Raw genomic sequence first — 12,008 nt, 5'->3', positions numbered from 1 at the left:
TTGGGTACCATATGGACCACCAGATTGTCCAGGGCCATCTACATGGAAGTCTTGTGTCCTTTCACGGGATCTAACCCTCGTGAAACCCTCCCCAGGCAGCACAGATCCATTCAACATATGCTACCAGAGACCTTCAACCCCTAACACCAGCCTGGAGGCTCCTGGGGCCCAACAAGAGAGCCACAGAAGACTTAAACCAGCCTAAAGGTGTGCTGATTTTCTGGATAACTTCTCTGGAGGCTGGAAGGAGACATATTGTAATACCAAAGCACAAGGAGCTCTTGAAGAGATCACAGAGGATTTATGAAAGAAGAACCACTATAGTTTTTCATGTTTTAGATTATTTCAGAACTTAAATGTCCTTATAATGGAGGACATAGTCTGAGCCAGTTCACTAAGCACTGGAGAGAGACAGGAAAGCAATGCAAATCTTCTAATGTTGAAATGCAGGGCTAAGCCAAGGAGCATAGCAAACAGGAGTGAGACCTGAGATGAGCAGTGTGTGGTTTCTTTATTCCAAATGTCTTTTCCTCAAACTCTTATTTCTTTCAGAATTCCAGCCAGAGCAGTTTGAATTACCCCGTACAGATAACATTGGGCATAATTTAGTTCCATTTTTGGTTACTGAATCCTTCTTTAAAAAGGTCATTATTCATAAGTATTCACCAAATACTCTGGATGAATTATTTTCAGACTATTGACTAATCACAAACTGTTCATTTCAACTATTTGTCCTTTGTTTTATGTGGTTGGTCATCTAAATCACACAGTATTGTTTCTGTTCCTGTTTGGATGAGTGAAACTTTTTAAAAAGAAGAATGAGTAGCGCTCAGTGAATAATGAATCACAAACTTTCTGACATGACTTTTCAGATGAGAAGTCCTTCATACTAAATTGTGTGAAAATTTTAGGATTTGCACACAATTTCTAAAACACCAAGCAGTGCCTGAATATTAATGAAAAATGGAAATCATGAGCCCAAAAGTCATCACAAACCAAACTCAGCACTTTTAGTTGCAAAAATATTTGTAAATCAATTGGTTTAATATCAGTCAACTCTGTTCAAAACCCTGCTTTCTTCTTCAAATGAAATAATAGAAATGTTTTTGTTTATTCAGAAGAAATGACATGCATCGACTCCTGGGAGTACCTGATCTATGCAGAGGACTTTACACACACCTGTTTATCAGTTGCTGAATTCCCAAATGTCTGCCGAATACCAGTCTGCAAGATATTAGAGATTCCTTCCATACTGAATCGCTGCATAGAAGAGAAAAGCATCTGATTTACGCAGTGCTAGAGGGGATACAATAAAGCTTTACAAATTTATGAATGGTCCAAGGAAGGCAAATTGGGCACTTCTATTTCCCATGATACAAGAACAATGGGACACAAGAATGAAACTTAAAGTTGACAAATTTAAAACTTGTAAAAGGAAACACAATCCAATGGTTGGAAGCTGAAGCTAGACAAATTCAAACTGGAAATAACACGTACATTTTTAACAGTGAGGATAATTAACCACTGGAACAGTTTACTAATGGGCATCTAGATTCTCTACTACTAACAACTTTTAAATCATATTTGGATGTTTTTCTAAAAGCTGCTCTAGGAATTGTTTTGGGGAAGTTCTATGGCCTGTGTTATACTAGATAATAACTAGTACGTGTTACACTAGACAATCACAACGGTCCCTTCTGGCTTTGGAATCTATAAAATATATTTTTACACAATGCGCAATTAACCTATGGAATCATCGCCACAACATATAACTGACATCAAAAGACTAGCAAAGTTAAAAAAAGGACTGGGTATTCCAGAGTTGCAATAGATAAGGTTAAAAATTAGAATGTTTATAAATCCTCATATTTCAGGGTATAAGTTGACATCTAACTGAGTGGTCAGGAATGAACTTACCCCTTTGTGTAGGTTATTCCATAAGTACCTATTTTGGGGTGTATTGCACCTCTTTTGGAAGAAGCTGGTACTAGCTACTGTTAGAGGGAGGATATAGAACTACTTTGACTCTTGGTCTGATTCAGTCTGGCAATGCCTTTGTTTCTGTATTCTGCAGGCCAAGGCCATGTCTACACAACAAAGTCCGGGTGATACAAGGTATGTCAGCATGCAGCTGCCACAGTTAGCGTATTGCTTTTGCTTGTACATACTTGGCTGCCTGCACTGGCATTTTGCATGCTCTCTAGGAGTATTTATATCCATGCAAAGGGCAGTGCACCGTGAGTAGATATCCCAGTACGCCAGTGTGACCCTAACAGCATCCCAGTGCAAGAGGACCAGCGGTCACTGGTATCTGTTAGTGAGTTTCAGATCATCTGACCTGTTCAGTGTACCCCAATTCACTAATGCCATAATCTGTCAAAAGGCAGCATGGAAAATATCAATATAAAGCAATAACACACTGATTATTAATATTCTTGCATGGTGTAGGTATGGAAAATGCCCAAATGGACCATACCGATATGAAGGAAATGTGGAACTAAACTGTGTTTATCAGACAAATCTGGGGAATTGGATAAACAAGTTTCTCTCAGAAAAAGGACAGACCAACGTCTCCAGCCAAGTGTCAGAGAATCAACTGACAATCACATGTCAAGTGGACATTCATTTCACTTTAGCAAACACTGGTGGGGGAAAAAGCCAGCATGGAATCTCCTTCATCAGCAGACTCCATGCCACCTTCCTCACAGTTTGAATGAACTTTACTTTGGGGGTAACCTTCAGAAGAATCCATTTCAAAGGTTCACTGGACTATAAAAGACAGGTACAAAGAACCCCAAGTTATCATTCACCTAAGAAGACAAAGGAACAGAGAACTTTGGACTTTGTAGAAAATCCTGACAAAGGGGGAGGAATATCCTTCCACCTTGCTGGGAAGTGGTTTGGGAAGAATCTTACCTCGAATCAGGAGTGTAGTATTGTTAAATCTTAATATCTAGAAAGCATTTTTCACTTTGATTTGCTTATACCATTTATAAGTCTATTCTTTATACTTGATCTCACCTGAAATCCTATTTCCTTTTGTTAATACACTTGTTTTACTTTTAATCTAAACCAATCCAGTGCCGTTTGAACTGGAGTGATTATTAACTCCAGTCAAAGTGGTAAGCTATGCAGTTTGTCTCTTTAGAGGAGCAAATGAACCATAGTATCCCTCTGAATGGTCCAGCAAAGGGCTGGACGTTGCAGATCACATGGTTTGGGGAAAAATCCAGAGTGAGTGATGTTGGGGTCTTCTTGCCAGGTGAAACCAAGGCTGCTGGAGGCCAGAGTGTTGCTGTGGTGCAAGAAGCAGGCTGCTGGAGTCAGAGTTGTTGGTCCAGAGAGGCTTATCACACACAGACAGTGCATGTTTGTATGCTGGCTGGAAGCTACAGCAGCAGAGCATTTTACAAGGCACTGAGGATTATAAAGCAGGTGATGACAACCCCTCAATGGTCTGGATTGCACCCCACAATGTTACAGCCACATGCCGCCATCCAGCACAGTGCCTTCTGGGAAGTTTTTGCACTGTGTTGCGGGGTAAAATGAGTTACACAGGTAACTCTGGGAAATTGGGGTCAAGCTCCCATCATGCAACTTTTTCCATTCCATAATGCCATCACTTTCCCATGATTTTCACACCTTTGTTAAGATCCCACAAGCCTGCATAGCACTGTTCAGTGTCCACCATCTTTGACAGAAGCATGGACCTGACACAGTTCTGAAATATTCTCACGAGCGTTGCAAATACAGGTGTCATAAATATAAAGGGAAGGGTAAACCCCTTTGAAATCCCTCCTGGCCAGGGGAAAGCTCCTCTCACCTGTAAAGGGTTAAGAAGCTAAAGGTAACCTCGCTGGCACCTGACCAAAATGACCAATGAGGAGACAAGATACTTTCAAAAGCTGGGAGGAGGGAGAGAAACAAAGGGTCTGTGTCTGTCTATATGCTGGTCTTTACCGGGGATAGACCAGGAATGGAGTCTTAGAACTTTTAGTAAGTAATCTAGCTAGGTATGTGTTAGATTATGATTTCTTTAAATGGCTGAGAAAAGAATTGTGCTGAATAGAATAACTATTTCTGTCTGTGTATCTTTTTTGTAACTTAAGGTTTTGCCTAGAGGGGTTCTCTATGTTTTTGAATCTAATTACCCTGTAAGATATCTACCATCCTGATTTTACAGGGGGGATTTCTTTATTTCTATTTACTTCTATTTTTTATTAAAAGTCTTCTTGTAAAGAACTGAATGCTTTTTCATTGTTCTCAGATCCAAGGGTTTGGGTCTGTGGTCACCTATGCAAATTGGTGAGGCTTTTTATCCAACATTTCCCAGGAAAGGGGAGGGGTGCAAGTGTTGGGAGGATTGTTCATTGTTCTTAAGATCCAAGGGTCTGGGTCTGTAGTCACCTAGGCAAATTGTATCCTCACCAATCCTCACCAATTTGCCTAGGTGACTACAGACCCAGACCCTTGGATCTTAAGAACAATGAACAATCCTCCCAACACTTGCACCTCCCCCCCCTTTCCTGGGAAATGTTGGATAAAAAGCCTCACCAATTTGCCTAGGTGACCACAGACCCAAACCCTTGGATCTGAGAACAATGAAAAAGCATTCAGTTCTTTACAAGAAGACTTTTAATAAAAAATAGAAGTAAATAGAAATAAAGAAATCCCCCCTGTAAAATCAGGATGGTAGATATCTTACAGGGTAATTAGATTCAAAAACATAGAGAACCCCTCTAGGCAAAACCTTAAGTTACAAAAAAGATACACAGACAGAAATAGTTATTCTATTCAGCACAATTCTTTTCTCAGCCATTTAAAGAAATCATAATCTAACACATACCTAGCTAGATTACTTACTAAAAGTTCTAAGACTCCATTCCTGGTCTATCCCCGGTAAAGACCAGCATACAGACAGACACAGACCCTTTGTTTCTCTCCCTCCTCCCAGCTTTTGAAAGTATCTTGTCTCCTCATTGGTCATTTTGGTCAGGTGCCAGTGAGGTTACCTTTAGCTTCTTAACCCTTTACAGGTGAGAGGAGCTTTCCCCTGGCCAGGAGGGATTTCAAAGGGGTTTACCCTTCCCTTTATATTTATGACAACAGGACACAAGATTCTCCAAAATTATCAGGAAACACTACAGCAGTGGAGGGCATGATGATTTCTTCAAGGACAGATTGCGAAAGGACACAGCAAAAAACAATTCAAGGTTCTTAGCGGCATTCATAGAGCAGCTTCACACTGTGGAGCAATACTTCTGGGCCTGAGAAACAAGCACCTACTGGTGGTATCACCTCATAATGCAGGTTTGGGATGATGAGCAGTCAGAACTTTCAGATGCAAAAGGCCACATTCCAGGATCTGTGCCTGAGATCACCCCAGCCCTACAGCACATAGACACCAGAATGAGAATTGCGTTGACAGTTGAGAAGCAAGTGGTGATCATAGTCTAGAAGCTTGCAATGCCGGATTGCTACCTCTCAGAGGGAAGTCATTCTGGAGTTGGAAAATCCACAGTGCGGGGCATTGTCATGCAGTTCTGTAGGACCATTAATCACGTCCTGCTATTCAGGACTGCAACTCTCAGGCTATGTCTACACTGGCAATGGAATGACAAAACTTTTGTCTTTTAGAGGTGTTAAACCCCCTGCCCTGAAAGACAAAAGTTTTGCTGCAGCAAGTCCCCAGAAAAATCATGGAGCATGTCCTCAAGGAATCAATTCTGAAGCACTTAGAGGAGAGGAAAGTGATCAGGAACAGTCAGCATGGATTCACCAAGGGAAAGTCATGCCCGACTAATCTAATTACCTTCTATGATGAGATAACTCGTTCTGTGGATGAAGGGAAAGCAGTGGACGTGTTATTCCTTGACTTTAGCAAAGCTTTTGACACGGTCTCCCACAGTATTCTTGCCAGCAAGTTAAAGAAGTATGGGCTGGATGGATGCACTACAAGGTGGGTAGAAAGTTGACTAGATTGTCGAGCTCAACGGGTAGTGATCAATGGCTCCATGTCTAGCTGGCAGCCGGTATCTAGCAGAGTGCCCCAAGGGTCGGTCCTCGGGCCGGTTTTGTTCAATATCTTCATTAATGATCTGGAGGATGGTGTGGATTGCACCCTCAGCAAGTTTGCGGGTGACAGTAAACTGGGAGGAGTGGTAGATATGGTGGAGGGCAGGGATAGGATACAGAGGGCCCTAGACAAATTGGAGGATTGGGCCAAAAGAAATCTGATGAGGTTCAACAAGGACAAGTGCAGAGTCCTGCACTTAGGACGGAAGAATCACATGCACCGCTACAGACTAGGGACTGAATGGCTAGGCAGCAGTTCTGCAGAAAAGGACCTAGGGGTGACAGTGGACGAGAAGCTGGATATGAGTCAACAGTATGCCCTTGTTGCCAAGAAGGCCAATGGCATTTTGGGGTGTATAAATAGGGGCACTGCCAGCAGATCGAGGGACGTGATCGTTCCCCTCTATTCGACATTGGTGAGGCCTCATCTGGAGTACTGTGTCCAGTTTTGGGCCCCACACTACAAGAAGGATGTGGAGAAATTGTAGAGAGTCCAGCGAAGGGCAACAAAAATGATTAGGGGTCTGGAACACATGACTTATGAGGAGAGGCTGAGGGAGCTGGGATTGTTTAGCCTGCAGAAGAGAAGAATGAGGGGGGATTTGATAGCTGCTTTTAACTACCTGAAAGGTGGATCCAAAGAGGATGGATCTAGACTATTCTCAGTGACAGCAGATGACAGGACAAGGAGTAATGGTCTCAAGTTGCAGTGGGGGAGATTTAGGTTGGATATTAGGAAAAACCTTTTCACTAGGAGGGTGGTGAAACACTGGAATGCGTTGCCTAGGGAGGTGGTGGAATCTCCTTCCTTAGATATTTTTAAGGTCAGGCTTGACAAAGCCCTGGCTGGGATGATTTAGTTGGGGATTGGTCCTGCTCTGGGCAGGGGGTTGGACTAGTGAGGTCCCTTCCAACTCTGATATTCTATGATTCTATGATTCTAAGTGGCAGTGTGAACAGAGCGTTGTCAGCAGGAGCGCTCTCCTGCCGACAATGTGAATGCCACTCGCTGGGGGTAGAAGTTTTTTGTCGGCAGGAGAGCCGACAAACAGCAGCTATACCGCACGACTTCTAGCAGCACAGCTTTGGTGACACAGCCATGTCGCTAAAAGCTGTGTCATATAAACGTCGCCTCAGCAATATGCAGAACATAGTGGACTGATTTGCAACAGTGTGGTTCCTGAACTGTGGTGGAGCAATGGACAGCACACATATATATTCCTCTTTTGGCACCAGACCACCTTCCTATAGCATACCTCAACAGAAAGGGCTACTTCTCTATGGTTATGCAAGACTTGGTGATCTCCAGGGATGCTTCAGCAATATTAGTGTGAGCTGGTCAGGGAAGGTACATGAGGCTGTCATCTTTAAGAACACACGACTGTTCAGAAAGCTGCAAAAAGGGACATACTTTCCCAACCAGCAGATTACCATTGGTGATGCTGAAATGCCAGTAGTGATCCTGGGGGACCAAGCCTACACCTTGCTCCCCAGGTCATGAAGGCCACCTTGAGAGCAACAAAAGATTCAACTACCAGCTCAGCAGGTGCAGGATAAAATTTGAATGTGCTTTTGGTAGATTGAAGGGATGTTGGCATTGTTTACTCACAAGACTGGATCTCAATGAGAAAAATATCCCAATGGTTATAGCAGCCTGTTGTCTCCTGCATAATATCTATAAGGCAAAGGAAGAAAAGTTGCCACTAGGGTGGAGCACAGAGGTGGAATACCCAGACACAAGGGCCGTTACAAGAGCCCAGCATGGAGCTATGCAGTTGTAGGGGGCTTTGAAAGAGCACTTTAAAGGTGTCGTCACACTAGTGTGCTGTGCTGGACTTTTCTCTGGCCCCAAAGGTTTGTGGGCTGTTTGGAATTGTGCAGCATGTGTTGTACATTTATGTGTATAACACTGTCTTATAATAACCCTATGAACATTTATAACATTACACTCTTTCACTGAAACGATGAATTAAGCAGTGCTCTCTGTACATTTACACACGGTACTCGGCATTTTCTTGAACCTATGAGTTGTCTGGTGCCATACACTTACAAGTACTGGGCGCTTTGAGTACTTCTACGTGTTCTGCAATATGCGTGATGCACTAGTAAAGATGAATTTGTCTTCAAAACCAGAATTTTATTGTCTGGTGAAAGCAGTGTAAAAATGTGCAGCTAAGAAAGGGCAACACAATACAAACATAAATTAACTGAAGAGAACTTTACATTTAAAAGGCAGCAAAGATTTAGAAAAGCAGCTGCTCAGTGTCATTTCAGTGCACAAATGCAGTCCATTTTAGCTACACATACAGCAGCCGTGCCTCTCGTAGGTCAATGCTGTATGTGAAGTTGCAGTTGTCCTTACTGTCTGCTAGCGTGGCGTGGTGGGGTATGTATGTGACCCATGGTGCCAAGTGGATTGTTGCAGGGTGTAGGAAGATGCCACTATGGAGGTCTCCAGGGACTGCAAAGGATGGCAAATCCATGATTGTTGGACCTTTAGGTCAACTAGAGTTTGCAGCATATGTGTTTGCTACCTGAGAAGCTCCATTATGTCGAGGTGCATCTCCCTCTCCTTTTCCTGATGAGATTCTTGGGTCTTTCTCCATTTTCCCCTGTTCTTTCTATCCCTCTCCATGCCTTCCGCCATTGGCCAGCCGGGCCCTTTGTCTGCGTTCCAATTCAGCACTGGCTTGTAGGATCTCCTCTTCTTTGTCCTTCACATCAGAGTCAGGTGTTCCATGGTGATGACGAGGGTACCCCTCAAGACCTTAACAGCAGCAGCTATAGATAAAACACACATTTACCATTATGTAAATGTCACAACAACAAGCAAAATATAAGGTTCCAAATTGCCTTCCCTCATTCCCATAATAAAACGTTAATAAGACAGGCTTCTTGACACTTCAGCTGTGGAGCGCCTCTGCATAGTACAGCTCTCCATCCCAGCCATAGTGAGTATGATCTATAAGTGGTCACCTTGGGGGGTGCGGGGGGGAAGGAGGGCATTAACATTTTCAGTTGCTGAAACAATTTGGTCCCTATTTTTATGGGTATAAGTATAGGGCACTGGCACTGAAACTTGGTACTGTTTTCCACAGGCTGGGGTGATTTTTGCTGAAATCACACTCCTGAGGGTAACAAAGGCACAGAGAACACAGCTGCTGGTGTCCTGAAGCCACCTGGGCCCATATGCCACTAGTTTACTGCAATCGTGTCAGCTGAACTTATTGCAGAGTAGTGTGGGAAAATGTCCTACCATGAAGGAAGAAAGAAGGCAGCCCTTCCTAGAAACCTGTGGGAGAGGTCTGCAGAGCACGTCCATGAAAGTGTCAGTGAAATCTCTCAGGAGGACCGAAGCGACATTCCTACGTGCATCAACAAATTGCTTTGCACACCCTGCACTGGGAATGAGCAGATATCAACTCTACCGGTACTCCTACTTCTTCTCATCTGTGTAAGACAATGAAAAGTTGATACATATGTCTTTGGTAACTTAGTATGGCCCAGGCCCATCTTTACATTTAAACAGTGTAAGCATGCACACACTTACCCGAGATTCCTTCTTCTGGATCAGGCTCATCCGTGCTTGGCTGGTGAGACCACCTAGACTGCAGTGGAGTCTTAAATAGGTCCTGAATTGCAGCATAGCTGGACCCTCCCACCATGTGTTCTTTCTCCTCCTCGTTGCTGTTCACAGCAGGGTTCTGTGTGTTGGGCTCCACCGAGATATCTGCAGTGGGCTGCTGGGTGCTGGTGGGGTCTCTGGCAAGTATGGCATGCAGCTTGTCATAAAAGTCGCCGGTCTGTGGCTCAGCACCAAATTGAGTGTTGTGGTATGCCCCCCTCAATTTCTTAATTTCCACATGGCACGGCTGCTGATCTCTATTACACCCCTTTTGCCCACATCCCCTGAGCAAACTGTTCATAGATATCCATGTTTCTATGACTATTCCTTAGCTGTGCCTCTTCTCCCCACAGGCTCACTTGATCCAATATCTCCTGTATACTGCAGGCAGAAGTACGTCTGGAGTGTGTAGCCAGCATGGTTGGTTGGGCAACTGCACACAACAAGGAAGAGCTGCTAGGTGTGCTTGCCACGCTGGCAATCAGTCTTTCATGAAGACATGGAGTGTTTTTAAGGGCAGGAGGGGGCTTTCAGTCTCTGTGAGCCCTGGGCTGTGGAGTTTACAATTGTGACCGGAGCTGTACAGCTGCTGAAGGGCTGTTACAGCTGACACGGGTCACACGGTGTCTACACTCACACTGCACTGATCACAGGCCGTCAACAATGACTCATCTGTGTTTGGGGAGGTGGTTTTGCTGGGTGCTTATGTTAGCAGGACACAAATCTGAGTGTAGACACATGCACAGACAAATCAACGAAAGGTGACTTATGTCAACCTAACTTTGTAGTGTAGACCAGGCCTGAGAAGCAGCAGTATTAATGCAAGTTTTTAGACATTTGGAGAACATTGGGTGTGAATTCTCATGATTTCTTTGAGATGAGCATATTTTTTAGCTGCCGTTATTCTGATTAAGTGGCTTTGACTACCTGTAAATATAAACCAATAGCGTTTCTGTGAAAGTGTGAAAAGTTCTCATGCATGGAAACAAGCAGTGTGGAAATGATTTTAATAGGGAGTATTAAGGCGGAGTTGCTTGCTGTTCCAGCTTCCATTCTTCTGGGGGAAGGCTGCTTTTACTTTAAATCCATACATTTATCTAAATTAAATAATCTGAAGATTACTTCCAATTATTATAAGTGCCCATTTCATGCCTATCTCTTTAAAGAGATAGCTTCCCCTGCTCTCCAGAATGGGTATGATCACCCCTATCCACTCTTTGCAATGTCTCACTGCATGTGGGGATTTCTCACATACCTTGAGAGGCATTTGGGTGCCCCTTTCTATTCGGCTGCTCTGCAGACTCAGTCCTTTCTCTTTCCTCCTCCTTTTCATCAGCTCTCTGTGCTCTTTTTGCTTGTTCTGGACCTCGATCAGCACTGTGATGAAGGAGTTCTTCACCTCTTTCTCGAACTCCAGCTCATCTCGACGAGCCAGCTGCTGCACCAGCTCTTCTGAGTAGTCACGGATGGCACCCTCCACATTGTCCAGCAGCTCGACCAACTCAGACACTGACATCTGTTCCAAACCTTCACAATTAGAAGAGGTACGCGTTCATTTAAAAATACTGGATGCAATTGGGTACTATCGGGCAGAGACTTTGTGTCTTGTGAGTGGAATGTCAAAAAAGCTCAGCCAGTACCACAGAGACGTGTGGCATTTTTAAGCCTGGCTGCTTAAATGATGATTCATGTTCGTTGGTACAAAATTGCTAAATTAAGTACATCACTTTCTACGACTATAAAACCTGCCAGTTTCCGGAAGAATGACTTCAGCCAAATTTCACTCAGCTGCCTCCTCACTCTTCAGGCACCTAAAATCCGTAGGTCCATAAAACCCTACCAGGAAGAATGCACAGTCTAGGCACCTTCATACTTACCTCGTGCCTAAGCCCCAGTGGAATCCTCAAGTTCCCGTACCTCTCTTTCCTGAGGGGCCCAATTTAGTCGGAGTTCTCAGAGCCCATTTAATCACATAAAATGGCCATCCGGGGAGGAGGTGGCACCATCCTTACGACCTGTAGATCAGTGACTAGTGCATTCACCCAGGATGTGGGAGAGTCCTATTCATTTCCCCCTCTCTGCCACGTAGGGGGAAGGTATTTGCACTGGGGAAAATGCCCTAACTACCACATGGGCTACATGGAATTCTACAGGGGGGTGCTCTCAGTCTCTCCTGAGGAAGCTGTTCCACTGGGTAGAAATAATTATGCATTGGACAAGATCAACAGAGGGAGAAAGACTCTACTGCCCAGTGATTAGGGAAATCATCTGGGAGATTCAGGTACAGTTGCCCTGCCTGAGTGCCTAT

General features: G+C 44.0%; 1 protein-coding gene across 5 annotated transcripts in view; it reads right to left on the bottom strand.

The window, feature by feature from the left end:
* Positions 1-12,008, bottom strand: part of FEZ1 (fasciculation and elongation protein zeta 1) — a 165,746-nt gene that overhangs the window by 40,358 nt on the left and 113,380 nt on the right. For all 5 annotated transcript variants that reach the window (XM_073320722.2, XM_073320721.2, XM_073320719.2 and 2 more), the window contains 2 exons: positions 10,956-11,227; positions 1,180-1,260 (listed from right to left, as the gene is read on the bottom strand). In XM_073320722.2, coding sequence (XP_073176823.1) covers positions 1,180-1,260; positions 10,956-11,227 — 353 coding nt within the window. The remainder of the gene's footprint in view (positions 1-1,179; positions 1,261-10,955; positions 11,228-12,008) is intronic.

Source organism: Lepidochelys kempii, chromosome 22 (assembly GCF_965140285.1).
Source record: "Lepidochelys kempii isolate rLepKem1 chromosome 22, rLepKem1.hap1, whole genome shotgun sequence".
Lineage (NCBI taxonomy): Eukaryota > Metazoa > Chordata > Testudines > Cheloniidae > Lepidochelys > Lepidochelys kempii.
Note: the sequence above shows the minus strand (reverse complement) of the source record. Positions and strands in the feature narration are given on the sequence as shown.